The sequence below is a fragment of the Delphinapterus leucas genome, chromosome 18 (genome assembly GCF_059928025.1).
Source record: "Delphinapterus leucas isolate spDelLeu-1000000601 "Yukka" chromosome 18, BTC_Dleu_Yukka2, whole genome shotgun sequence".
Classification (NCBI taxonomy): Eukaryota; Metazoa; Chordata; class Mammalia; order Artiodactyla; family Monodontidae; genus Delphinapterus; species Delphinapterus leucas.
In genome coordinates, this window is record NC_143146.1 from 79,004,858 (window position 1) to 79,030,681 (window position 25,824).

A 25,824-nucleotide genomic window follows, 5' to 3' on the forward strand; every position below is an offset into this window, starting at 1 on the left:
TACCACGGTTGCCCCTGACGGAGCAGACTCAGCTGTGGTGGGCGCTCACCCAGCACAGCAGAATGGCATGTTAGCAGGGTCAGCGTACGACCACTAGCAGTGCAGACTCACGGTGACAGTGGCCAGGAGACCCTCAGGCACGTTGGCCACAATGATGCCAATGAGGAAGATGATGGAGTCCAGGACATGATACTTCATGGACACTGCGATGATGAAGAAAAGGACGCCGATGGAGACTGCCACTCCTGCCACAATGTGAACAAAGTGCTCGATCTCGATGCCAATGGGCGTCTTCGAGTTCTGGACTCCTGAAGCCAGCGAGGCGATCTGCCCAATGACGGTGCGGTCACCCGTGTTGATGACCACGCCAGTCGCTGTGCCTGCAGGTGGAGCAGACATTTTATTCTAGGGGTCCTCAGCTAGGAGGGACCACAGCCTCACGGACCTCTCTTTGGTGGCTTACGTGGCCAGTCAGCACATGACATTACTAAGGCCAAACACCAGCTCTCTAGGTTCTTCAATTCCACGTTTTCTCTTGGAGAAGCTTTGCAGCAAGTGATGGTAAAGAGAGGAAAACAAAGCCTGAAGACGGAGAAGCGCTACGAGCGGAACATGCGGTCCTGCAAGCAGCTGGACTTACCTTCCAGACAGGTTGTGGAGAAGAAGCTGATATTCTTTGTCTCCAGGGGGTTGTCATGGGTAAACTCAGAGGAGCGGGGCTGGGGCTCAGACTCCCCAGTGAGAGATGAGTTGTCTACCTAGAAGTTTTGAAACAAGTTCAGGGTCAGGCACCTTGTCCCTTCCCCAGTTACGCCGAGACCTGGAAAGACCATAGCAAGCCAGCTGGTCATGAGCACGATCCCTGGGGTGCCTGTGACGCTCACCTTACACCCCTGAGCAGACAGCAACCTGATGTCCGCGGGGATCTGGTCGCCTCCTTTAATCTCCACTATATCCCCCACCACCAGCTGGTCTGCAGGAACTGTCTTCTTCTCTGAATCTCGAACGACAAGAGCTTGCTGTGAAGAAAAATCATGACCCAGGCCTCAGATTCCCTCCTGGAATGATGATGGCAGTCCTGCACCCTCCCCAGACCTCGGGAAGGGAGGCACTAGGACCCACAGCTGTCAGAATAGCAGAAAATGAAACAAAGACTTTTACTTGGGGCCTGAAGACCCTAAGAACTACTGTTTCTTGAGAAGGAGCTCATGGAGATATTCTTTGACCCAGAAAATTCTGCCATGGGAGGGTACAGCAAAGCGACAGCCCTGAGCCTGGCGGGAAGGGAGACCATTAAGGATGAACGATCCTGCTGGGAGGTCCAGGAAGACTCCTGAAGGTTGAGCCAAAGGGTTTAACAATCTTGCTCAGGTCGGGAAAACTTTAATGGCGCGAGAGAAGGGTCTCCACTTCCTAGCACAGAAGATCCCACCCAGAGTCCCCTCTGTCCAGCAGCTCTGCAGACCAGCGAGGGTGCGGTTTTCCTGCCGCGCTGACAGCAGTGCACGGTGTCCCTGGAGGACCCCTCCTGGGTTCCTGGGGGCGGAGGGATGGGGGGGCCTCCCATACTGAGAGCACATGCGGGGAGGCTGAGAAGTGGGAGCAAAGAGGGTGATACTTAAAGAATCCCAGGTCGGCCTCCTTGGTTCCCGCTCAGAACCCCCTGGACTGCTTTTGTCTAAACAGTTCACCAGCGCTGAGGAGAAACCACAGGAGATGCTGTGCAACGACTCATGCTCCTGTCCCACTTTGCTCTCGACTAAGCGCTTTTCTCCATTTTATCTCGCTGATCATCTCAAAACCCTGGGAGGAAACAGGGGCTCCACAGAGATTAGGTCACTTTGCAGGCAGCAGGGAGGGGGCCCAGGCCTCCAAGCTCTTCCACTCCCCCAGCCTGATGCTCGCTCATCTCAAGTCTCGCAGACACCACAGTGGGTGCCGCACCCACCTGTGGAATCATCTGGCGGAAGCTGGCCATGATGTTGGTGCTTTTCGCCTCTTGGTAATAGGCAAACACCCCGGTTAAAATAACCACCAGGGCAAGCACGGAGCCCAGGTACACCTGGGAGAGGGGGACAGGCATCGATCAGAAAAACAAGCGTCAGGAATGAGCCAGAGCCTAGGGCCAGGGTGCTCCATGGCCAGTGAGAGACATGGCAGTAGTGTCCTGGTGTAAATTGCAGGCCACACAATTTACGCCCTTGAAGTACATAACTAAGTGATCGTTAATAAGGTACACAGTTGTGCGACAGTCACCACAATCCGTCATCCCAGTAAGTCCCCTTGAGCCCACTGGCCATCACTCCCCACTCCAGCCCAGCCCTGGCAGCCCCTGATGGGTCTGCTTTCTGAATCCAGGGCGGGTCTGCTCTGAACATTTCACATCAATGGAATCGTGCAGTATGCGGCCTTTCTCATCTGGCTTCCTTCTCTCAGCATCGTGCCGGCCAATACAGTTTTGTGTTTCAGTCCTCTGTTATCAGCAGGCACAGAAGCTCTCCACGGCAAAGGGAGAGAATTAGCTTTGAGGAGAGAAAGCCCCAAAACACTTCACGTGGATATGGATCCTTTTTCTCCACGTAGGAACTTTTGTGTTTCTCTCTCTCTCTTAAAAATTCACGCTCATACTGCCTCTGAGACACCAGAATGTCAGATATAATTTCTGTTTTACACTTTGGAAAATGACTGATTTTCTCAAACTCACGTGGTGACTGATCAGTGGTGGACCCCTGACCCCAGCCCAGTGCTCTGCCCTTGCGTTACGGTGCTGACCCCTCACCACCCCCCGCCCCGTTACCACCAAACCCAGGAGGAGCCCCAGGGCCTCACGCTGTCCAGGGAGGAGGACTTATCGTTGGAGTACTGAATCCCATATGCGATCCAGCACAGGACGGCTCCTATCCACAGGAGGATGGAGAACCCCCCCACCATCTGCTTGAGGAACTTGATAATCTTCGGGGTTTCCTTGGGGGGGGTGAGGGTGTTGGGCCCATCCCGAGCCAGGAGCTCAGCAGCCCGGGTGCTGGAGAGACCCTGAGAAAGCAGAGCCAAAAGAAACAGAAATCAGACGTTTCTCCCCCGTTGGGTTGGATGTCACATTTCTGCAGAGGGTGGGTAGCGGTTACTATGTCCCAACTCAATCACTGCGCCACCCAGGGAGCCTCGCCTGTCAGACTCCGCCATTCCCTCAGCATGCCCTTCGGCCTCTCACATGCCGTCTCGGGGAGCAGCGTGGCTGCTGAGCGCTTTTCTACACGTCTGCCTCCCCCGCCCACTGCGAACTCCTGAAACCCGGGCATCGCCTGGTCCTCACACTGCAGGTATTCTTGTTGACTTGAACAGGTGCACCCAAATCTTCTGATGTTAAGACACCAAAACTTTTGAGATTTGAGATTTGAATTCACAGAAGGAAGCCCTACTTCTGCGGTGGGAGATTTTATGAGGCACATGGTGTGCCCTGCAGCCTTGTCCCTTTCCAGAGGAGGCCTTGATAAGACCCTAATACGTCCTGGGCACAGGGTTTAAAAGCAACCCCTGATCATGACCACGAGGAAGCATCCAAACCTTCCTGGGGTCACCACAGCTTCGCTGCGGTCACAGTCAAAGAACTGCCTGTGACCAAGCACACAGCTCAACAGAGGGCTTGGCCAGGGCTGTGGTTCCTGACGGGAACCAGCCCTGTCTCGCATGGTGGGCATATGGGTGGCTGGCATTCTCAGAGTCGCAGCTTTAGGTCACTCATTCTTTTCCACAAACCCTGAGCATAGTCCTGGGATTCTCTCCCCATCACTGGTTCTCTGACGACTTACCGTAATGATGTTTGTACCGTATTTTGTTTCCAATTCCTCATTGCTGAGTTTGTGATCATCCTGAAGCCCATGAAAAGAAAAACAGAGTGAATTAGATAATTCCAAGACTCAAACCCTAAGCCTTGACAAGTGCATGAAAGCTGGGAGTAGCGCTGAGGAAGGCAGAGGGGCCAGGGAGTGTGGGATGAAAAGAAGGAACCTTTGTCCCAGGGGCTACTGCAGCGAGAGAAGAGAACCTCGCTGCAGGACAGGTCACTGGCCAGGGGATTTTCTGGCCACCCCTGAACAGTTCAGACTTAACTTGCCATTTACCACAAAGCAGCTGTCCTTAGTTTTTCTGAGCAAAGCAATGCATTTCACCTCAGTCTGGTCTCCAGCACATGCAAATCCTAGCACACCTGTTGTCCAGGCACCAGTGATCTGGACACTTAACTCAGACCTGAACTGTGGGATCCGTGGAGGGCTGTGAGTAGTGCCAAACCATTTCATGTCCTGACTGTTACCAATGCAGCCCTCACTGGGCAGGCGGTCTGGTACAGAGAAGCATGCCTTTCCTTATTCCAGTACTTGAGACTCAGTTCACTGTCAGAGAAGCCCCCAGATTAAAAACCTGCCAAATAAATACCGGCCGGGGGGGGGCACACTTGCTAATTTTGCCACAGAATCATTAGGCTAAAGCAGAGTCTCTCAACCTTGGCATTATTGACATTTGGGGCCAATAACTCTGTTGTGGAGGCTTCTAGCCACCAGCGCCCTCCCTTAAGAAGTGATAACCATAAATGTCTCCAGACATTGCTGAATCTTCCCTGGGGAGCAAAGTCCCCCTCTCCTCTCCCTTTGAGAATCTCTGGGCTAAAGGACTAGAAGCCTCTTCCTGTGGCAGAAAACCCAGGGCTAAGTCTTCCTCACCCCACCTAGAAAACCCAGCATTCAGGATTCTAGAACTCTGATTGTCTGAAACAAAAATTTATACTGTGACTGGTACCAGAACCATCTCTTTTCTCAAGCATATGCAAAAAAGTTTCATGTTACAAAAGAGGTTTTTTTTTTTTTTTGCGGTACGCGGGCCTCTCACTGTTGTGGCCTCTCCCGTTCCGGAGCACAGGCTCCGGATGCGCAGGCTCAGCGGCCACGGCTCACGGGCCCAGCCGCTCCATGGCCCAGACCGGGGCACGAACCCGTGTCCCCTGCATCGGCAGGCGGACTCTCAACCACTGCACCACCAGGGAAGCCCGCAAAAGAGGCTTGATCTGCCTTGCTCATTTGTTCATTGTACCAATATCAACTGAATGTGGTATTGCCGGGGAGTCAAAGGATTAAGACACAGTTCTGTGCACAGTACACCAAGTCCTGGGCAGAGAAAAGTTAAAGGATGATTAGAGCCATTGGTTTCATGGATGGACCTCAGATTTTGAGGGGCTGTACTGCACTATCGTCTCCTGCTAGCCCGGCTCTGGGGATGAGAGCAGGGCAGGGTGCGGGAGTGAACTCTGCTGGAACAGCACTGGGCAGCACCAGGTGGCTCAGGCTTGAGTCACTGTCTGCCTGCGTCTTCAGAAGCCAGGGATGTTATAGTTCTCATCAAGGTTCTAACTTGCTGGAGGGGTCAGGTTGCAAGGGCATCCTAGTACGCAGTCACAAATTATAGGATTCTTGTGAGAAGGTTGTGAAAAGGGAGGGAAAGAAAGATGTATCTCAGCAAGGAAGCAAGGGGACACTTTGGCCAATACTATGGAAATTCTTTTTCTGTATTATACATCTTCACAAAATGCTCCAATCTCAAGGGAGGTTCTCATTGTAATTTACAGGCATATGATACAATGGATATATATTCATGTTGTAATTAGCAATTTCAAGTAAGACTAGTTATGTCTTCACCCCTAACTGCTAGAGATACGTAGGAAATAAGAATGACTATCTCAGTCTTTCTCCTGCTTTCTCTGTAACCCTCTTAACAACTCTAAGAGGGAGGTACCATTTTTAATTCCAACTTTTCACAGCAGGGAACTGAATTTCAGTCAAACTGGGATTTCAGTTCAGGTCAGTCCAGTTCCAGGGCTGTGTCTTAAGTGTCATCAGAAGATACACGGACAAGTGCCTCGTGGCGTGTGCTGTTCAGGTGAGTGCGCTCTCCAGGAAAAATAAGTAAGGAGCTCCGATTTGTAGCATTTACCGATTGCTCACCCCAGTCACACTTCACGCTACTAATGCAGTATCAGTCAGCTTGCCGAATTCCTGAGTGTTTAACAGTTGGCTCTGTAGCACACATAAGCACACACTACTACCAGCTGCTCAAAGAATCACAGCTTTAAGGTCTGCAGTGAAGTGCAGGGACAATCTAGCATAATCTCAAACTCACGTAGAAGTTTCCCCTTTGGCATTCCTGAGATGCAGTGTCACATTTCAGTCCCAGGGCAGCTCTTTTCCAGGGCAGCCAGCTTTGCTAGAAACAGGGTTGCACGTCCACAAAACACTTCCATTAAGAACACTCTCATTCTTATCTCACTTTTCTCCTGACAGACCCACAAAAATTGTTTATTTCCCATTTTACCTAAAGAAAACGGAGCTTCAGCAAAGCTAAGTAGTTTGCTCCCAGTCACAGATCAGCCACGGAGAACTGGACCTCAGCTGAGCCTAAGGTTGTCTGAAGCCAAGCCCAACTCTCTTACAGCTGAAATTCTTTCTCGTGGGGCAAATATACCCAGAAACCTAGCAAGTGTAGTGCTTTTGGTTTTCCTCCGGGGTGGTTCTGCCTCAAATAGTTCAATCAGCTAAAATGTGGCAGCTGGCTGCTTGTATCATCTCGGCGAAGCCACCAGTTAGGAGAGCGGTCTGGGCCGTCCATGCCTGTGGGGACTGGAGTCAGAGACTCCCTCTGAGTGAGTCCCACCTGGGCGCGCCTACAGCCTGAATGCAGGGAGCCTTCAGAGGCCTGACCCCTGGGCAGATATTATCACACCACTGTTTTTTTAAAAAAACAAGGAAACAAGTCTCAGGGTTTTTCAAATTCTTGAGACTGAATTTTCTTCTGTGGGAGGTGGGTTATAGGGGCGAGCTCTCAGCGGGGAGGGCAGTGCTCAGGGGCACCCGGTTGGCTCAACTGACCAGATCGAGTTCTTTCTTAAGCTCCTCTTTCGGCTGATGCGTTTTGCGTTCCAAGCAGTTCTTTTTCAGGCCCCCGTACTTCTTGTCATGCCCCTTGTCCGTTTTCTCAATGTCTCCGCTTCCGCTGAGCTCCACAGAGTAAATTTCTGTTTTCTGAAAGAGAAGCAGAGGTGCGGTGCTGGCCCGAGGTGGGTTTTCCAAAGCGGAGCTGAGGCCTCCCCGGCGTGACCTGCAGGGAAGACGCGCCGCCCTCCCTCCGGCCCCTCCTCCCGGGAGCTGCTCCCTCCCCGCCCGGCGAACAGCGCCCCCCGCGACCTCTCCCTCCTCTGCTCCGGGGTGGAGGGCTGGCTGGGCGCGCGCAGGGCTGGGCAAGTTATTTCCCCGGCTCCAGACAAGATCCCCCAGGAGGGCAGGGTCTCCCTCGTGCCTGGTCCCCAAGGCACACGCCAGCGCGCCGTTCCTCGGCGGGGGCGCCCACTGAACTCCTGGGCCTCAGAGGCCGGGGCGGCTTCAGGACCACAGCGCACCGGTGGAGTCCCCAGCCCCGCGCCGCCTGCGAATCAGGACCCCCGCGGCCCCTGCCCCGCGTCTGGCTTCGCGTCTTCACGCCGGCAGCCCTGGGTCTCCGCGCAGCGGAGGGAGACGCGCGGAGCCCGCCCGCCCTCTCCTGCCGCCCCGCGCGTTCGCGCCCCGGCTGCACGCACCGGCCTCATGGCTCGGGCGGGGGCCCCGGGGGGCGGGCGGGGGCCGAGGCCGGCGGCGCGCTCCTTGCTCCTGCGGCAGCCGAGCGCCTGCCTGTCCGGCTCGGGCGGCGGTGCGGCCTTAAATGTGCGGCCCGCCCCTCCCCGCCCCTCCAGCGGGCTGCGCGTCCGGCGAGCTTGGGCCGGGTGGGCAGTGCGGTCCCGCGCCCCGACCTGCCGTGCGCCCCGCCCAGAGGAGAGCCCCCGCCCACCCTTCTCTTCGAGACCTAATTGCTCGTCGGTGGGGATTGCAGCTCCCGGTGTCCCGGCAGTAAGAAGCCCCGGATGATCGGAGAATCGGCTTCAGGGGACGGTGATGGGGTCAGAGCGAACCGGGGGATAACCTGGAGACCCTCCGAGGGGCAGCTCCGTTCCTCTGCAGGGTCCAGACGGGGATGGAGGCGCTGTGAGGCCCGAGGGCTCCGGACGAGGCGCCCCGTGGGGATGGAGCCTCCCCTCCTCCGCAAAGGCTGCCCCACAGTCGCCATCACCCCCCTTCCCTTCTTCCCGAAAGGGCAGCGTTTGAACTCAAATCCCACCCCCAACCCCCCACTCCCCCCGCCCCCGTGCAGCAGGGCAACAGCAGTGAGTCACTGAGTCCTAAGGGACGGGAAGACTCCGGCGACATCTGGTTACAGATACACATCACAGGTTCTCCAGCGTCGCAGCTCAAGCAGCAGTGTACTCCTGGGGAGGTCTGTGTAAGGAGATACAAACTTGGTGTGAAGTGTATTCCCGCTTTGCTGGGAATCCGGGAGAAGGGGTCTTGCAGGCACAGAGTGGCTGCCCCTGCTCTATGTTTTTGGACACGCGGAGTAGAGGACACCTAGAGAGAGGCCCCTGGACTCGAGCTTCCAGAGCAAACCCGATTCACACTGACTTGGTTAGGGGGCCAGGAGAGAGGGAGGTGGGGAGAGGAGATGGCGCAGGTTTAAAAATGAGTAAGTTGGGGACTTCCCCGGTGGTCCAGTGGTCAAGACTCCGCACTTCCAGTGCAGGCGGGCCGGGTTCCATCCCTGGTCAGGGAACTAGATCCCACATGCACGCCGCAACGTAAAAGATCCCGCATGCTGCGATGAAGATCTCGCTCGCGGCAACGAAGGCCCCGCGTGCGGCAACGAAGGCCCCGCGTGCGGAAACGAAGGCCCAGCGCAGCCAAATAAGCAAGCAAGCAAGCAATTAAATACATCATAAGTGGAAGCAACCCCCTCGGAGAAGACTGCTGTCAATCTTGTTGGTGCCCAGTTTGGAAAAGGTCTCAGTTCCTACCAACTGCGCGGCAGAGATCACTGTCCTGCCCGGTACGGCCCCGCAGAGGTCCCGGCTTCCGCCAGGAGTCTGTCTCAGCTACTGCTGCTGCGGCCCCTGTGGCAGCCTCTGATGCCGTTAGGTGTCCTGGGTGTGACCTTTGCCACTGCCCCACACCCACCCTAACTCCAGAGGTCCTGCTTTGCCGTTGCCAGACACCTTGCCCCAGAGTCCCGCGAGGAAAGGGCCTCCGGGTGTGTGTGATGCAGGCACCTGGAGTAGTCCTCACCTGAGAGAGACACAGACTTACCTCTCTCAGGCCCCAGGGCCTATCGACCCTGACCTCCACCCAGTTCTGGTGACCTCTCCTGGGCTGGCCGGAAAGGCCAAGGTACAGACTGGGACACCTTCTCAGCCCGAGCCTGCAGTAGCAGCTTCTGCTGGAGCTGGGTTCTCCTGTCTTTGAAAAGAAGCATATCCACGCTGGGTCTCTTCTAGGACTTTTCTGAGTGACAGGTATTACATATTGGGACAGGCTGTCATATGAAACGATTCCTAGCTCATTTTAATCAATTAATGCACTTAACGTATTTGAAATTGCACTAGACATAGGGGGTGGTTGGGAGAAATGGTCCTAAAATTGTGTTATTCTCTGCCCTGGAGGAAGTTACACTTGAGTTGAAGACCCAAACTCAACAAATAAACGATTGTAAGTGATCCCAGGAAGAACAGAATTTAGCACTAAATGGTATAGGTTTTAAGTGCTTTAGGAGTTTAAAGATGGGACGATCTCATTACTTAGAATTAGTTATCCAGATTTTTTCTCTTCCTTAGCAGCCTCCACGAGAGGTGGGAGAGAGGGAGGTGGGCCTGTGTGTGTCAGTTACCCCTGGTCCCTGAGAGGCCCCTCCTGCTGCAGTTCTGGGGGACAGATGTCGTCCTCTGGCTCCCAAGGTGGAGGAAGAGGATCCAGGTGACAGTGGGACGAGGAAGATTCCCTTCCGGCCTCACACCCACCACCCTCGTCTCCCAGGCACACGGCAGCCCCACACACCTGTGTCCACGCGTCCTGCCAGGTTATGACTGGACAGCATTTCTCCACCCATGAGGGCCTCCTGGAGTTGCAGTCAGAATGAAAAAACAAAAACAAACAAACCTTCCGTCAAGCAGGCTTCTGCACTGTTTCCTCATTTCTTCATTTATATGGGCGTATGAACATCCTGCAGAAAGGAAACTGGCTTCCAGAAATCAGCACCTGGTCTGTGGTTATAGCCCTGCCTGCAAAGCCCAGGGCCAGGTGGGCAAGATGCTCCAGGACGGGTTGGAGCCTGCGGGGGCTCAGGCAGGCTGGGGGCAGCCACACTCACCTTTCTCCTCGTGGATATGCTCCCCCAAATGTTAGGGCACTATGGCATTCGTTCTCTGTGACTAATTTTGGGTAATAAGAGCCTTTTTCAGAAAATTACCATTTTCCTTTTAATAAGTGGTTGAAAAATACTGACTGCATTCTGAAGTCTTTGATTTGTGTTTTTTAATCTTAGGGGGAACACAGATTTTCCCCACTTGAATCATCTTCATCTTTGTCATGGAAGTTATAACATGTATACATATGTAACATATAAAACGCATAATATGTATGATATGAAGGATAGCATTCATACAAATATGTTGGGCTAACTTTGCAGGAATTTGCCTCTTCTGATGAGTGAGGTGATGCTCTCTTGGCCACCAGCTCCCACATTCTTCAGAGTTAGGGAGCCAAACGCAGATACTCGGTATTTATTTATTCCTGGAATATTTCTTGGAGGTTTGTGATATGTATGTCGCATCACATCAGGTCCTTCCTGGGAAAGAGCTTTCCACCTGGTTGACGAGGCAGGCTACATCAGCCCAGGCAGGATATTCACACATGACAGTCAAAGGCCTGACGAGGTCCAGCGCTGAGTTGGTGGGCAGAAGCCGGACTCCAGAACAGCCAAGGAAGGAGCGAACTGTGCAGTGGAATGATGGGCACTTCCCGAAGTGGGTTGAGTGCCAGTGCATTTTGAAGGCTGGGTCACCTGACTCAAGGGGGGCAGGGGAGGGCACTGGCTCCTGCACAGACATGACTGAGAGCGTTTCAGGGAGTAGCAGGGCTCCGTCCGTATGCCTTGGGGAATGCTTGACGATGAGATGGCATAAAGGAAACGACGTTTTGGGAAGATGAGAGGTTCTGCAGCAAAAGCGGAGGGCCGGGCTTGCAGCTGCCCCTACGACATGAGACCTGAGCCCAGCTGCCCCCATCATAGGCTCCCGTCAGCCAGCAGAGCGTCAGCGAGGTTTGAGTGTTGGCACCCTGATGCCCTGAGCATGTTTAGGCCCTAAGCAACCGTTATTTCAGATATAATTTGTTTGTTCTGTCAAGAGTCTTTGAAATGAAACAAGGGAAGGAAGGGCAAACGATGGTCACCCAATCTAAGTTAGAGGAGTTTCTAGACTCTCCCCTCTGGGTACCCCCCATAAATGTACATTTATCCTGTGTTTCCAGGGTGAACTGAGCTGTTCTAAAGTCTGTGGGGGAGGGGAGCTATGGGATTAAAGAATATCATAAGAGACATGCTCCATCTCATCCACAAAGATCAGCTTCAATCTCATAATAGTGATGAGGGGCTGTCATCCTTTACAAAGATCTAAGTTAATTAAAAAAGAGTGTGGGGCTTCCCTGGTGGTGCAGTGGTTGAGAGTCCGCCTGCCAGTGCAGGGGACACAGGTTCGTGCCTCGGTCCGGGAAGATCCCACATGCCGCGGAGCGGCTGGGCCCGTGAGCCATGGCCACTGAGCCTGCGCGTCCGGAGCCTGTGCTCCGCAACGGGAGAGGCCACAGCAGTGAGAGGCCCGCGTACCGCAAAAAAAAAAAAAAAAAAAAGAGTGTGACATTTCCCCAGCGATGTTAGTAGAACTGTCTTCATCTCCCCCAGTTTTCATGCCTGGTCTGTCCCTGTGAGATGCCATGTTCGGTGTTGGGGTGAGAAGAACGACGTGATCCTTATGGGGTCAGTGTTCCATGTAAGCCAGGCACAGAGAACAGTCGCTTCATCATCTTGGTTATCTCTCGTCCTCTCTGATATACTTTAAATAACTGTCTGTGATAACCCAGCATCTTAAGTCAGCATGAAGTAAGCTGGCCTGGCTCTATGAACGCATCTCTCCCAGGATCAGCGCTTCAAAATTCCAAAAGTTTACTCTAGAAGCAAACGGGAATAAGAGAGAAGGAAGACAGCCCAAATGCCTGGCTTCATTCACACCAGGGCCCGACTTAGTCCTTGCTGATCCAGAAAGGTGCACAGGAATGGGCCGTCCACAATGTGGCGCAGACTCCACAGCGTGGCTAGGCTCGGCATTTCGTACACGAGCCCGAGGAAAGGAAAGCAAGTGAAGGAACTGAGAAACTGCTTTCCAGGGACAAGCGGGAGGAACCGGGCAGCTGCTTGGCTGCATGTTCTACTGGGAAGTTCCCCGAAGAGGCGAGTGGGCAACTGAGGTTCTGAAGTTGTGTCTACCGTCACACGGGAAGGGGTCAGACCTACTGGGTAACAAGCCGCTGGGCCCCGGGGAGAGGTGGAAAGCCAGGAGGAACACGAACATGTTTAAGGAGGTCCTATTGCGGCTGCCAAAGTGTCCCCTGAAGAAAGGAGGCCACCGGCTGCCGAAGCACAGCTTGTGTGAGTGAACCTGCGACCAGCATGACAGCGGGGGAGCTTCGGGTCTGATGGCTCAGCCTTCACCAGCTTCCAACCTTCTTAGACTCTGGACTGATCTTTCTCCTCACGTTAGTCTCTCTTTCCTCCCTCTTAGGGTTGCCAGATAAAACGCCGGCACGAGATATGGGAACATGTGTATATGTATAGCTGATTCACTTTGTTATGAAGCAGAAACACACCACTGTAAAGCAATTATACCCCAATAAAGATGTTAAAAAAAACCAAAAAACCCCTCAGGCACCTGTTAGTGTTGCCTTTCAGATAAACAGTGAATACTTTTTTAGTAGGTCTCAAATATCACATACGACATACTTATACTAAAACTATTCATTGTTGAGCTAAAGTGCAAATTTAACCAGATGTTGTTTGCTAACGTTGGCAGCTGGCTCCCTCTGGATGCCGTGGGGCCCCTTACATCAACAGGCACAATGGGACCCTGGCCCAAGCTCTCCTGTCTTCCGTTTCTCCACCAGATAGGAAAATAAAAATATTCAGACTTTCTCTTTTTGCCATGCCAGTCCCGGATTTGTCTTAAGACGGTCAACTTGAATGAGTGTGGAAGTAAGTTTTTTTTTTTTTTAATCCCCTATCTCTTTAGCCAGAAAATTCTTACCACTGTGCAGAGGTCACATTCTTGGAACTGAGGGAATTCGGTGCCGCCTCAAGACCAACTGTGAATTCTAGAAGTGACCAGCAGAGGGCGCACATCCCACCACCACACCTGGACTCAGCATCCCTGGTGAGCTCATCACCTACCACCAGGCCACCTGCAGTGGCTCAGGCACCAAGAATTTACAGAACACCCGCAGGCGTGGCCACTTCGTGCCAAATACTTCATTTCTGGTGGAGCAAAGGACAACTTGGTAAAAGACAAGTCCCAAACAAACAAACCATTAAAAAAAGAACACCAGTAAAAGAAAAGAAGCAACAATAAAACTCCAGTGATAATTACCACAAAGAAACAGTGAACTACAACGTTACCAGAAAAAGCAAACTGTCACGGTTTCCCTACTCCTACGGCTGGATGGGATTTGGAAACACCACATTCAACCTTCCAAGTCTTGCTTCTTCCCTGAGGCATTCTCTGAGGAGTAGCCCACCTCACCCGCTACCTTCTCCAAGGGGCTAATGCTTTCCTAGTGAAGGGGAGCAGAATTTGCCTCCCCAAATATGTCTCTTGGGTGTATTACTTACTTTAAGCTGGTTATTTTTGAAGAAACAGCAGGCATGGGGAAAACTCTGAAAACCAAGTAGGAGCTGCCCTCTTGTGAGAAACATTTGCATCTGTAAGGGAGATCTCCGTTTGTAAGGGTGTCTCCCAAACCTCCAGAGACATCAGTGGAGCAGCAAGGACTTCCATCTGTGTGACCGCCCTGCCCTTGTCTACTGTGCTTTGCCTGGTCGCTGCCCCTAACTGCTTCCCCATCTTCAACATCCTCTTTGGTCTTTGGCTGAGGACGGTACATGAGGTGAGGACTTCGTCCGTTTTGGCGAGTTACTCCGTTTTCCTGGGTCTCTTTCATGTGTACGCGTTATTAAACTGCTGTTTGATCTTCCCCCTGTTCATCTGTCTCATGTCAATTCAATTCTAGACCAGCCAGACGAACCTAGAAGGGAGAGGAGAATTTCTTCCTCCCCAACAGGAGTCTTGGCCCTACAGAGCCCTGATGCTTCAGTTCATTTGTTTGTCTCCCCATCAAGGAGATATGCGCTTCGATGCCATGTCACAGACTTTCTTGGTCTTTCAAGACACGGCCACGTCCACTGGCATGTAGTAGGTGCCTCCAAGGCTCAATTCTCTTGGAGAAATGAAAAACTTTTTAAAATGTCATTTTATTTATTTATTAAAAAAATTTATTTATTTATTTGTTGTTTATTTTTGGCTGCTTTGGGTCTTCGTTGCTGCACGCGGGCTTTCTCTAGTTACATCGAGTGAGGGCTACTCTTTGTTGCGGTGCGTGGACTACTCATTGCGGTGGCTTCTCTTCTTGCGGAGCACGGGCTCTAGGCGCACGGGCTTCAGTAGTTGGGGCTCGCAGGCTCAGTAGTTGTGGCTCGCGGGCTTAGTTGCTCCGCGGCATGTGGGATCTTCACAGATCAGGGGTTGAACCTGTATCCCCTGCATTGGCGGGTGGATTTTTAAGCACTGGGCCACCAGGGAAGTCCCACTGTCCCATTTTTATAAACACTGTTTTAGAGCCAGATTCCTTGTCGTTTGTTCTGAAGCCATTTTTCTAACCTTGGAGTGTCTGGGTAGCAGGGGGGGGCAGACGATGAACAGTCAGCTCCAGGAGAGAGAAGTGAGGAGTAGAGGCTCTGGTTTTGAAATATTTGAGAGGCTGCAGTGAAGTGACTTGAGTTCTTAGATTTCCTAGGAACTCAGAGAGGCCAAACTACTTCTGCTAAATTTTATGCTGGTTATAAGCTCTGTTTTCAAATGTAGCATGTAAACTGTTTCTACAAAATAAAAGGAAAAAGGGAATTCAGCAACTTTCTGGTGGATTTGATCAACATAGACTTCACATCTACAGCTCACATGGTCCTCTAGACTTGGAGGTTTGGGTACCGGAAAGATCCAAACAACCCCCTAAACACCCTTGTTTTCTTGGCCCCTTTGGTCTCAGCCACATAGACTCAGATTATTCAGCTATAATTATTAATGCATGAGAAGGGGAAACACAGAAGGGTGGCTTCTTGAGGATTCTGTTTATCTTATCTGTGGTTCCCCAAATGTGTGCCATGGAATCTTAGTCCTGCAGCATCGTCATAAGGACAAATATTGATACATTCAACAATGTTTTATACTGTGCACTTTTCATCCTTGGAGAGTTGCTAAGCTATTAGCATTTAAAAGGTGCTAGGACCCCACTAACCTCCCTCAGACGGATGTTTACTGGAACAGAAAATCTGATTTTACAAGGTCATGTTAAATCAGGAGGAAGAGGTTAATTTGTCCAAACACAGTTCACATGCAGCATCTAACCCTGCACTGAGAATGTTTCCTGCCTTTCGAAGCCTGCAGACTTCTTCATATACCCAGCCTGCTCCAGGACACTGAGGTAAGATCCTTCACTTCTCCTCTGCCAGGTGCTGAGCAGGGCAGGTGTTAGTGCAGCATCTACAATGGGCTTGATGATTTGGAGGATATGAAGAAGTAATAAGAATGGTTTTATTCAAAAGTTTAAAAAATTATTTGCATAAATATGTCCACAGTAGGGATTTTTATTTTATTTTTATTTATTAAAATTTTTTTAAAAATTTATTTTATTTATTGTTTTTGGCTGCGTTGGGTCTTCATTGCTGCGTGCGGGCTTTTTCTAGTTGTGGAGAGCGGGGGCTGCTCTTTGTTTTCTGTGCACGGGCTTCTCATTGCGGTGGCTTCTCTTGCTGTGGAGCACAGGCTCTAGGCGTGCAGGCTTCAGTAGTTGTGGCACGTGGGCTCAGTAGTTGTGGCACACGGGCTTAGTTGCTCCACAGCATGTGGGATCTTCCTGGACCAGGGCTCGAACCCGTGTCCCCTGCATTGGCAGGTGGATTCTTAACCACTGTGACACCAGGGAAGCCCCACAGTAGTGATTTTTAAGTGGCAAACATTTGGAACTATTCAAATGTCAAAAAAGGGGCTATGACTTAAAATTATAGCATAGTAACATGAATGAATGTCATGAATTAATTGGAAAATATGGCTATCATGTAGAAAATATCAGTATGAGGGCATGCTTAAATGAAATAAAGTTAGGTGAAAATAGCAGAAAATAGGTTATGTGTACAATTATTACCATGATGTGGAATTATATGTATGTACGTTAGCAAACATGAGAGAATTTGAATGAGGTTGCTGGTTTAGAATGCAATATTCATTGGGCTTTTTTTTACCCAACTACTCAAGTTTCTAAAAGAGAGCAGGTGGAAAACCTCCCAAGTGTGTGGAGTGGGGGCCGTCATTTCACGTACCTGGGGCTGGGCAAGGACAGACGTTCAGGCCGGGGTCAGCTTGATGTGTCCACTTGGCGAAGCTGCAGTCTCAGGTAGTTCAATCTAATGCCCTTGTCGGTGCTGTTGTGAGGCATTTGGAAGCGGGGACTGACGCCGAGAGTCAGTTGACTTTAGGGAGATGGCCCTGGATTATCTGGGTGGGCCCTGTGCAAGCAGACCGAAGGCCTTGAGAGCAGCTCTCGTGGCCCCCAGCCCTCTCCCTGACGGCCTTCAGACTTGCCCTTCCAGCCTGCACAATGTCGTGAGCCAGGTCTCTTACTTACCTGTCTCTGACTGGTTTTGCTCCTCCGGTTGAATTTGAACTAAGTTGCTAGAAGCACTTTGGCAAATGGAAACTCAGTGGGGAGCCCAGAGCAAGTGAGTGCTGGTGAGGACGATCCAGACCTGCAACCTGGAGTTATCTCTGCTGTGCAGCCTCTTCTTCATTTTTCTGACTTGGGGCAAAAGGGAAGGGTGGCCTTGTTGAACCACCCTTAGAAGGGTGGCCTTCTTTGTAAAGTTCCACAGAAGTTTTATGAGAGCTGATAGAACTGCCTTTGAAATGCTAGAAACTATGTGTCCAGCCCCCTCCCTGCTCCAAGCTCGGAGAAGAGCACCGGCTCTTGAGGGACCCGTTTCACTGCTGCTCTCCTTGGTGAAGGCAGGCAGCCACACTGTGGGGTCCCGGGACCCGACAGGCAGTGTCCCAGTGAAAGGCGGCAAAAAGGGATTCCAAGGGGAACTGGTGGTTACAGCTGCATAAGCTCACTTCCCACCTTGTAGCCACACAGGAAAGTCAGCGCCCACAGTCCCCAGACTTGACTGGATTGCAGGTGGCGGAAGAACGAGGCGGAGAGGAGTGGAAGCCGTGTTCTCACAGGCAACACGCAGCATCCTGTTCCATTAACTCTAGAGGCAGGGAGATAGATTGGAAAGTCTTGGAAAGTTCCCTCCAGAAACAATGTTTGTATGTAATGAGGCACTAAATTTATCCTTCCACGTCAGAGAGTTAGCTCCTCTCCAACCAGGTAAAAACCCTGGGCATAAGAAGGGAGAGGACGCCCCAAGTATACATACTTAGGATTAAACTTTGTAGTTTCCTTATGAGTTCATCGTATCCTTAAAATAGAATTTCCATCTGTGTTCTCATAAAGTCTGTGTAAATACGGGTTCTAACATAGGTTGGAAAATTATATCTTCAAGGCCAGATGTATGATTTGCAAGGAAGATTCAGTTTCCTCTAGTAATCCCCTCATTTGGGGAGCAAAGAACCAGGAAGGATGGAAAAATAGAAATGAACTTTATGATGGCCCTGACTGTATAAGGAAAGCTTTATGAGTTTGATAAGGGCCTTTGTACAACATTTTTGCATGTTATATGTAATATGAGTAATTCTCTTTTTAAGTAAACACAACATACAATACTCTATGCTTAATAAAGCAGGGAAATAATTTATGTATTCTCCACCCTCAAAATTAAAATGCCATGTGTTAGACTGTAAGGTGTGAGAGGACTATGCAGCCTTGTTAGGTAATGAAGGAGGGCAAAGCCACAAAGATGGAAGCAGTGGGTGTAAAGCTGGGGATCGTGGGAAATTCTGTGGTTCAAGAAGGAAAACAGGTAGGTAGCTGATAGCGAACAAAGATGCTCGGGACAAAGATGTTTGTGGGAAACTCAAACTGTGAAGAGGCGACTGGAACCATTGGTTAGTGTTCAGTTGTTTGATTTCCATGACAAGCATTTTAATAATAGCCTCAGACAAAAAATTTTCAGACTAGCATATTATTTCTCCTACTCCTTGTCATTTATGATAGAAAACTATGGGAAATTAGTAAGAAAATAATTTTAGGAATCACTTTATTAAAAAAATTCATTCTTCCATAAAGTAAGATACATAGGATTTCCCTGATGGCGCAGTGGTTTAGTCTCCGCGCTCCCAATGCAGGGGGCCCGGGTTCGATCTCTGGTCAGGGAGCTAGATCCCACATGCATGCCGCAACTAAGGAGCCTGCCCACCTCAACTTAGGAGCCCACCTGCCTCAAATAAGACTTGTGCAACCAAATAAAGAAATAAATAAAATATTTAAAAAATGTTCTCAAAATAAAAATAGAGATACACTTGTAATCTTTGGAAGCACCCACTTAAGTATCAGGTTTTATTTGAATTTATGTATTATGTTCTGTTGTTTAGAACTTGTTAATATTTACATTAATTAATTGATGAAATACATGATTGGTGAGTCAAAATACTCTAAAGATTGGGCAGAATAAACAACAATAATAATAAAAGCGAATCTTCATTGGAAAGGACATGATTTCCTGTCTTGTAAGAATCATTGCTTCACATTGATCTTTCCACTGGTAGCTATCATTTGGTGAGTGTTCTTATGCAATGGGTATACTATAAATATAACTTTATTAAAATTTTTTGAATTGAGATATAATTGACATAAAGGTCTTTTTTAGTCAAAAATTTTAAATTACAAAAGTAACATAGCACTGTATAAAGTGCCACCCACCTCCATCCTTGTTCTCAGAAATCATCACCTTGACATCGCTGGGGAAGACAGTTTCAAGAGGCCACAGATTTCTGCCACTCATGGAGGTCACCCAAGCTGCGGCGTCTGTGATTGAGGTTAAGGCTCGTGATCCCTGAATATTCATTGAGCACCAATAGTGTTCAGGTGGTGGGAATGAGACTCAGATCACAAACTTGGGCATGTGAGAAAAAGAACTTTATTTTCTCTCACTAAGGTATAATTTCTATTTCAAGATCCATTTGCCAGGTGGTGGAAAGTCAGTTTTGTTATGATGGGGTTATCCCAACTATCCCTGGTGTTGGGTCTGTGGAGCTCCAGGTTCTGTTCCTGGAGTTTTCTGTCCTCCTAGAGGGACACCGGCTGTTGCTTGAGATGGAAGACGGGAAGCCCTGAGTTTGAATCGTTAGGGTTACGGGCTTGGTGGGGAGGCACCTGGGGACGTGAGGCTGCCGCACAACTTCTCTCCTGGCCGGGCTGGTCTGGAGTCGTGACCTTGATGGTCTCATGCTGGAAGGAGATGTAAACCTCGGATCCTAATAGCTTTTGCTTCTCTTTCTTTTTTTTTTTTTTTGGCTGCGCCGTGTGACTCGTGGGATCTTAGTTCCCCGACCATGGACTGAACCCAGACCCAGGCAGTGAAAGCGCTGAGTCCTAACCACTGGACCGCCAGGAAATTCCCTAAACCAGGGGCCCCAACCCCCAGGCCACGGACCGGACCGGTACCAGTCCTTGGACTGTTAGGAACCGGGCTGCACAGCAGGAGGTGAGCGGCAGGTGAGGGAGTGAAGCTTCAACTGCGGCTCTCCATCGCTCCCGTTACCGCCTGAACCACTCCTCCGTCACCCCGCCATCCGTGGAAAAATTGTCTTCCACGAAATCTGTCTCTGGTGCCAAAAAGGTTGGGGACCGCTGCCCTAAATGCACTACTTCTAATGTTCACAGTTAGATTTGATGTGTTTAGCACATGTCCTTAATCGGGTTAAGGAAATTTTTGTTGTTGTTGTTTGTTTGTTCGTTTTGCGGTACGCGGGCCTCTCACTGTTGTGGCCTCTCCCGTTGCGGAGCACAGGCTCCGGACGCGCAGGCTCAGCGGCCATGGCTCATGGGCCCAGCCGCTCCGCGGCATGTGGGATCTTCCCGGACCGGGGCACGAACTCGTGTCCCCTGCATCGGCAGGCGGACTCTCAACCACTGCGCCACCAGGGAAGCCCAAGGAAATTCTTTTTTATTCCATATTTGCCAAGAGGTTTAATAAAAATAATTCATTTATTTATTTAATAATAGTTCAGTAAATAGAAACTACTATCTAACAAATAATGAATAATTGTTGAATTTTGATTATTTATGTGGCTTTTTGTGACTATGCTACTTTTTAGAATAGTTTTAGATTTACAGAGAAATTTTTTTTCCACATCTTTATTGGAGTATAATTGCTTTACAATGGTGTATTCGTTTCTGCTTTATAACAAAGTGAATCAGCTATACGTATACATATATCCCCATAACCCCTCCGTCTTGAGCCTCCCTCCCACCCTCCCTATCCCACCCCTCTAGGTGGTCACAAAACACTGAGCTGATCTCCCTGTGCTATGCGGCTGCTTCCCACTAGCTATTTTACATTTGGTAGTGTATATACGTCAATGCTACTCTCTCACTTCGTCCCAGCTTACTCTTCCCCCCTGCCCCAGCCATGCCCTCAAGTCCGTTCTCTATGTCTGTGTCTTTTTTCCTGCCCTGCCACTAGGTTCATCAGTACTGCTTTTTTAAATTCCACATATATGCGTTAGCATACGGTATTTGTTTTCCTCTTTCTGACTTACTTCACTCTGTATGACAGACTCTAGGTCCATCCACCTCACTACAAATAACTCAATTTCATTCCTTTTTATGGCTGAGTAATATTCCATTGTATATATGTGCCACATCTTCTTTATCCATTCATCTGTCGATAGACATTTAGGTTGGTTCCATGTCCTGGCTATTGTAAATAGTGCTGCAATGAACATTGTGGTACATGACTCTTTTTGAATTATGGTTTTCTCAGGGTATATGCCCAGTAGTGGGATTGCTGGGTCATATGGCAGTTCTATTTATAGTTTTTTAAGGAACCTCCATACTGTTCTCCATAGTGGCTGTACCAATTCACATTCCCACCAGCAGTGCAAGAGGGTTCCCTTTCCTCCACACCCTCTCCAGCATTTATTGTTTGTAGATTTTTTGATGATGGCCATTCTGACCGGTGTGAGGTGATACCTCATTGTGGTTTTGATTTGCATTTCTCTAATGATTAGTGATGTTGAGCGTCTTTTCAAGTATTTGTTGGCCAGCTGTATGTCTTCTTTGGAGAAATGTCTGTTTAGGCCTCCCACCCATTTTTGGATTGGGTTGTTTGTTTTTGTGACATTGAGCTGCATGAGCTGCTTGTATTTTGGAGATTAAGGATTTACAGAGAAATTGAGCAGGTAGTACAGTAAATTCCCTTTACCCTCTACCCCACACATACATTTTGCCCTATTATTAACATCTCACATCAGTGTGGTACATTTATTACAATTAATGAACCAATATTGATACATCATTATTCACTAAAGTTCATACTTCATTTGAATTTCCTTAGTTTCTTCTCAATGTCCTTTTACTGTTCCAGGATCCCTTCCAGGCCACCACACCATACTTAACTGTCAGGTCTTTGTCAGCTCCTCTGGCTGTGACAGTTCCTCAGACTTCCCTTGTTTTTGATGACCTTGGCAGTTTTGAGGCACAGTGGTCAGATATTTTGTAGAATATCCCTCAGTTGGAATTTATCTGAAGTTTTTCCTTTCTTTTTAAAAAATTATTCATTTAAAAAAAAATTGTGATATAGTTGACGTATAGCATTATATTCGTTTCAGATGTATAACATAGTGATTTGATATTTGTATATATTGTGAAATGATCACCATGATAAGTCTAGTTAACATCCATCACCAAACATAGTTACACATTTTTGTGTGTGCGATGAGAACTTTTAAGATCTACTTTTTTAGCAATTCTCAAATATACAATACGGTATTATTAACTATAGTCACTGTGCTGTACATTACATCCCCATGACTTATTTATCTTATAACTGGAAGTTTGTACCTTTTGACCCTCTTCATCCATTTCCCTCATCCCCACACCCCTCTGACTCTGGCACCCACCGATCTGTTTTCTGTTTCTATGAGTTCAGTTGTTTAAGCTTCCACGTATGAGTGAGATCACACAGTATTTGTCTTTCTCTCACGTATTTCACTTAGCATAATGCCTTCGAGGTCCATCCATGTTGTTGCAAATGGCAGGATTTCCTTGTTTTTTATGGCTCAGTAATATTCCATTGTGAATACAGACTACATCCTCTTTATCTATTCCTCTGCTGTTGGACACTTAGGTTGTTTCCATGGCTTGGCTATTGTAAATGTTGCTATAAACACAAGTGTGTAGATCTCTTTTCAAGTTAGTGTTTATGTTTCCTTCAGATAAATACCCAGAAGTGGAAATGCTGGATCATATGGTAGTTCTTCTAAAAATTTTTGGAGGAACCTCTATACTTTTTTCCATAGTTGCTGAGCTAATTTATACTCTCACCAACAGTGCACAAGGGTTCCCTTTGATGCTTTTTCTTATTATTAGACTGGGATTATGGGTCTGGGGGGAGAAGACCATAAAGGTGAAGTGCCATTCTCATCACATCATATCAAAAGTACACACTGTCAATATGATTTATCACTGATTATACTGACCTTGACCACATGGCTGAGGTCCACTGTAAGGTTACTCTCCCACCCCTGCCATCCATTCTGTACTCTTTAAAAGGAAATTTGTGTGCAGCGCACAAGTAAGGAGTGGGGAGTTATAATTCACTTCCCTGATGGTGGAGTAGCTAAATAAATGATTTGGGATTCTTCTGCATGAGAGATTTGTCTATTTTCCCCATTTATTCCCTGGTATCTTTTTTTTTTAAATTTTTTGAGTATTGAATCAATTTCTTTCTATTCTTTTATTTTTCTTTCTATTCATTTTTTGGTTAGTTTTGGTAAGTTATACTTTATTAGGAATTTTTTATTTCATTGAAGTTTCTAGATTTATTGACATAAAAGTCATTTGTAGTATTCATTTATGATTTTTAAAATGCTACTGCATATGTAAGTGTGTCACCCTTTTCATTCTAAAGTTGTGAGATGTGTAATCTTGCAAAGGGTTTGTATATTTTAATACTCATTGTGAAGAACCAGCTTCGGTTTTGTTGATTGCCTCTATTATTTTTGTATTTTTTAATTTCATTACTTTTTATCTTATCTGTATTATTTATTCTCTTCCTACTACTTTCTTTACATTGTTGTCCTTTCCCCAGTTCACTGTGTTTGTTTTCAATTTTTCATGTTTTCACATAAATGCATATAAAGTTTAAATTCTCTCTATAGCTTGCCTTAGGTATTATCCACAGGTTCTTAAAATGCAGGCTTTTTTTTAAGTTAGAAATATTTCAAAACTTTCATTGTGTTTTTCTGTTGAGCCAATGATATTTAGAAGTGTGCTTTACAATTTCTAGATATAGGTGCTTTTTAAAACCATCTTTATTATTGATTTCTAATTTAAAGATATTATGATCAGACATATGGTTTGTGGAGTATCTAAAATTCTTTTAACTAGCTGCAGGCTTCCTTTCTGACCTAACACAGAATCAGATTTTCTAAAACATTTCTTGTACACTTGAAAAGACTGTATATTCCTGTATTCCTGATGTTGGGGTATAGGTTTCTACATATATTGCTAGATTAGGCCAGAGACTTCCGAAACTTCTCAGCACCTAGTGTCTTGGTAATTTCTTTGCAGCACCCCTAGACCAAAAGAAATGCCTACTGGGTCTGTTTAAGTAGTTAGATCCAAATGACTTAATAAGTATTTGTGTTCTAACAACATGTAGATGTTTGAAAAAATAATACTTATATTGACAGAAGAAAAATTTTTTTTCACTTCTTCAATCACCATGTAGCTTAGGAATGGGATGCAGGTGCCTGTTGGGCCTGCATGAGTTCTCAAACCCTGGAAGCAGATTGAACGCTCTTGCCACCCTCATTTCCCAGGCAGCTTTACGTTCCCATGGTAACTGGTTTTTATCACGACAAGTGCTGAAACCCCGGCTTCACAAAGATAACGAGGTTGTGGAAAGAATGTCATACGATCTAACGTTGAAATGGTGAACTCTCTCAAGCTCAGGCCTTGAGTGTCTGACCAGATGTTGAGTGTGGCTGTTTTCCTTGAAGCTTGAACTGTCCCAGGGCGTCCTCATAACTCCTCTTCTGCACCAAGCACCCTGGGGTGCCTTGGTGTAGAGTTTGGGAACCTTGGGATTAGGCTCATTACTTGTGTTGCTCAGTCATTCTATAATTTTATTATTTTTACATGCTTGATCTTTCGGTTTCTGATTTAGAGGTGTCTAAAAATCTCCCATTATGATTGTGGATTTGTTCATGCCCTCTAGTAATTTATGCCAGTTTTTGCTATATGGCTTAGAGTCTCAATAGTGCTATTATATCTTCCCGATGAATTTTCCCTCTCATCATTAGGTAGGCACCTTCTATCTTTATTAATAATTTTTGCCTTATATTCTATTTTTCTGGTATTAATATTGTGACACACTTTTTCTTTTGGTTGGTATTTGTCTGGTAGATCTCTTTCCATTAATTTATTTTCAAACTTTGTCAATTTCTTTTAAGGTTTGCCTCTCGTAAGTGATACAGAGGTGGGTTTAAAAAACAACACAGACTGATAGTGTTTGATTTTTATAGGTGAGTTTAGCCCATTTTATTCATTTTACTTTATTTTTATTTTTTGGCCACGCTGCACAGCATGCGGGATCCCAGTTCCCCTTCCAGGGATCAAACCTGTACCTGCCACAGTGGAAGCGCGGAGTCTTAACAACTGGACCACCAGGGAAGTCCTCTAGTCCATTTTATTTTGTCCAACTTATGTTGGCTACTTACATCTACCTTCTGACTTTGGAACTGCACCCTGTCCTGAATCACTGCAGACTCAGACACGCAGGAACTGTGCTGACAGATGCATCTTTCCCAAGAAACAGGCAATGAGGAGGAAGCGGTGGGATGATGGCTCCTTTCCAACTGGCCTTTGGGTCCATGGCCTTTTTCTGGCTAGAGCTGGGGCTAGGAATCACCCTCTCAACAGGCATCTTTATAGTTCGTTTGGGAAAATAGTTGTCCAGACTCAAACATATTTGTCCAAGGGGAAGTTTGATATAGAGAAAAGAACACTGGATAAGAAACTGGGAAACCTGTGTTCTTCTGTCAGTTAGTAGCTGTGTGACTCACCCCGTTTCCTTCTGGAATAACACCGGCCTTGCCTAGTTCACAGGATTGCCCGAGGATCAGATGAGACAAGGATGGAATGCTTTGTGTTCTACAAGAGCTTGTACCTGGTGGGTGGATCCGTGGTCCTCAAGGCTGGCTGCGCACACATCTATCACCAGCCCTTGGCTTCTCCTCCTGCTTTTCCTCTTTGACTGTCACTGTCCTTTTGTGATAGAGTCTCCTGTAGAGTGTAGCAAGGCTCGAGACCTGGAAGGGCAGCACGGGCCTGTTCATGGTGCTCTGCTGGGATAACTCTGGGAGTGGCTGACCAGGGGGAA

General features: G+C 48.1%; 1 protein-coding gene across 1 annotated transcript in view; it reads right to left on the minus strand.

The window, feature by feature from the left end:
* The window catches only part of ATP12A (ATPase H+/K+ transporting non-gastric alpha2 subunit), a 73,854-nt gene that overhangs the window by 19,281 nt on the left and 28,749 nt on the right, over positions 1–25,824 (minus strand). The window contains exons 8-15 of the mRNA XM_089899300.1: positions 7,522–7,955; positions 6,915–7,399; positions 3,810–3,869; positions 2,830–3,033; positions 1,949–2,062; positions 885–1,019; positions 641–758; positions 112–380 (exon numbers count right to left, since the gene is read on the minus strand). Of these exons, the coding sequence (XP_089755426.1) occupies positions 112–380; positions 641–758; positions 885–1,019; positions 1,949–2,062; positions 2,830–3,033; positions 3,810–3,869; positions 6,915–7,399; positions 7,522–7,955 (1,819 nt within the window). The remainder of the gene's footprint in view (positions 1–111; positions 381–640; positions 759–884; positions 1,020–1,948; positions 2,063–2,829; positions 3,034–3,809; positions 3,870–6,914; positions 7,400–7,521; positions 7,956–25,824) is intronic.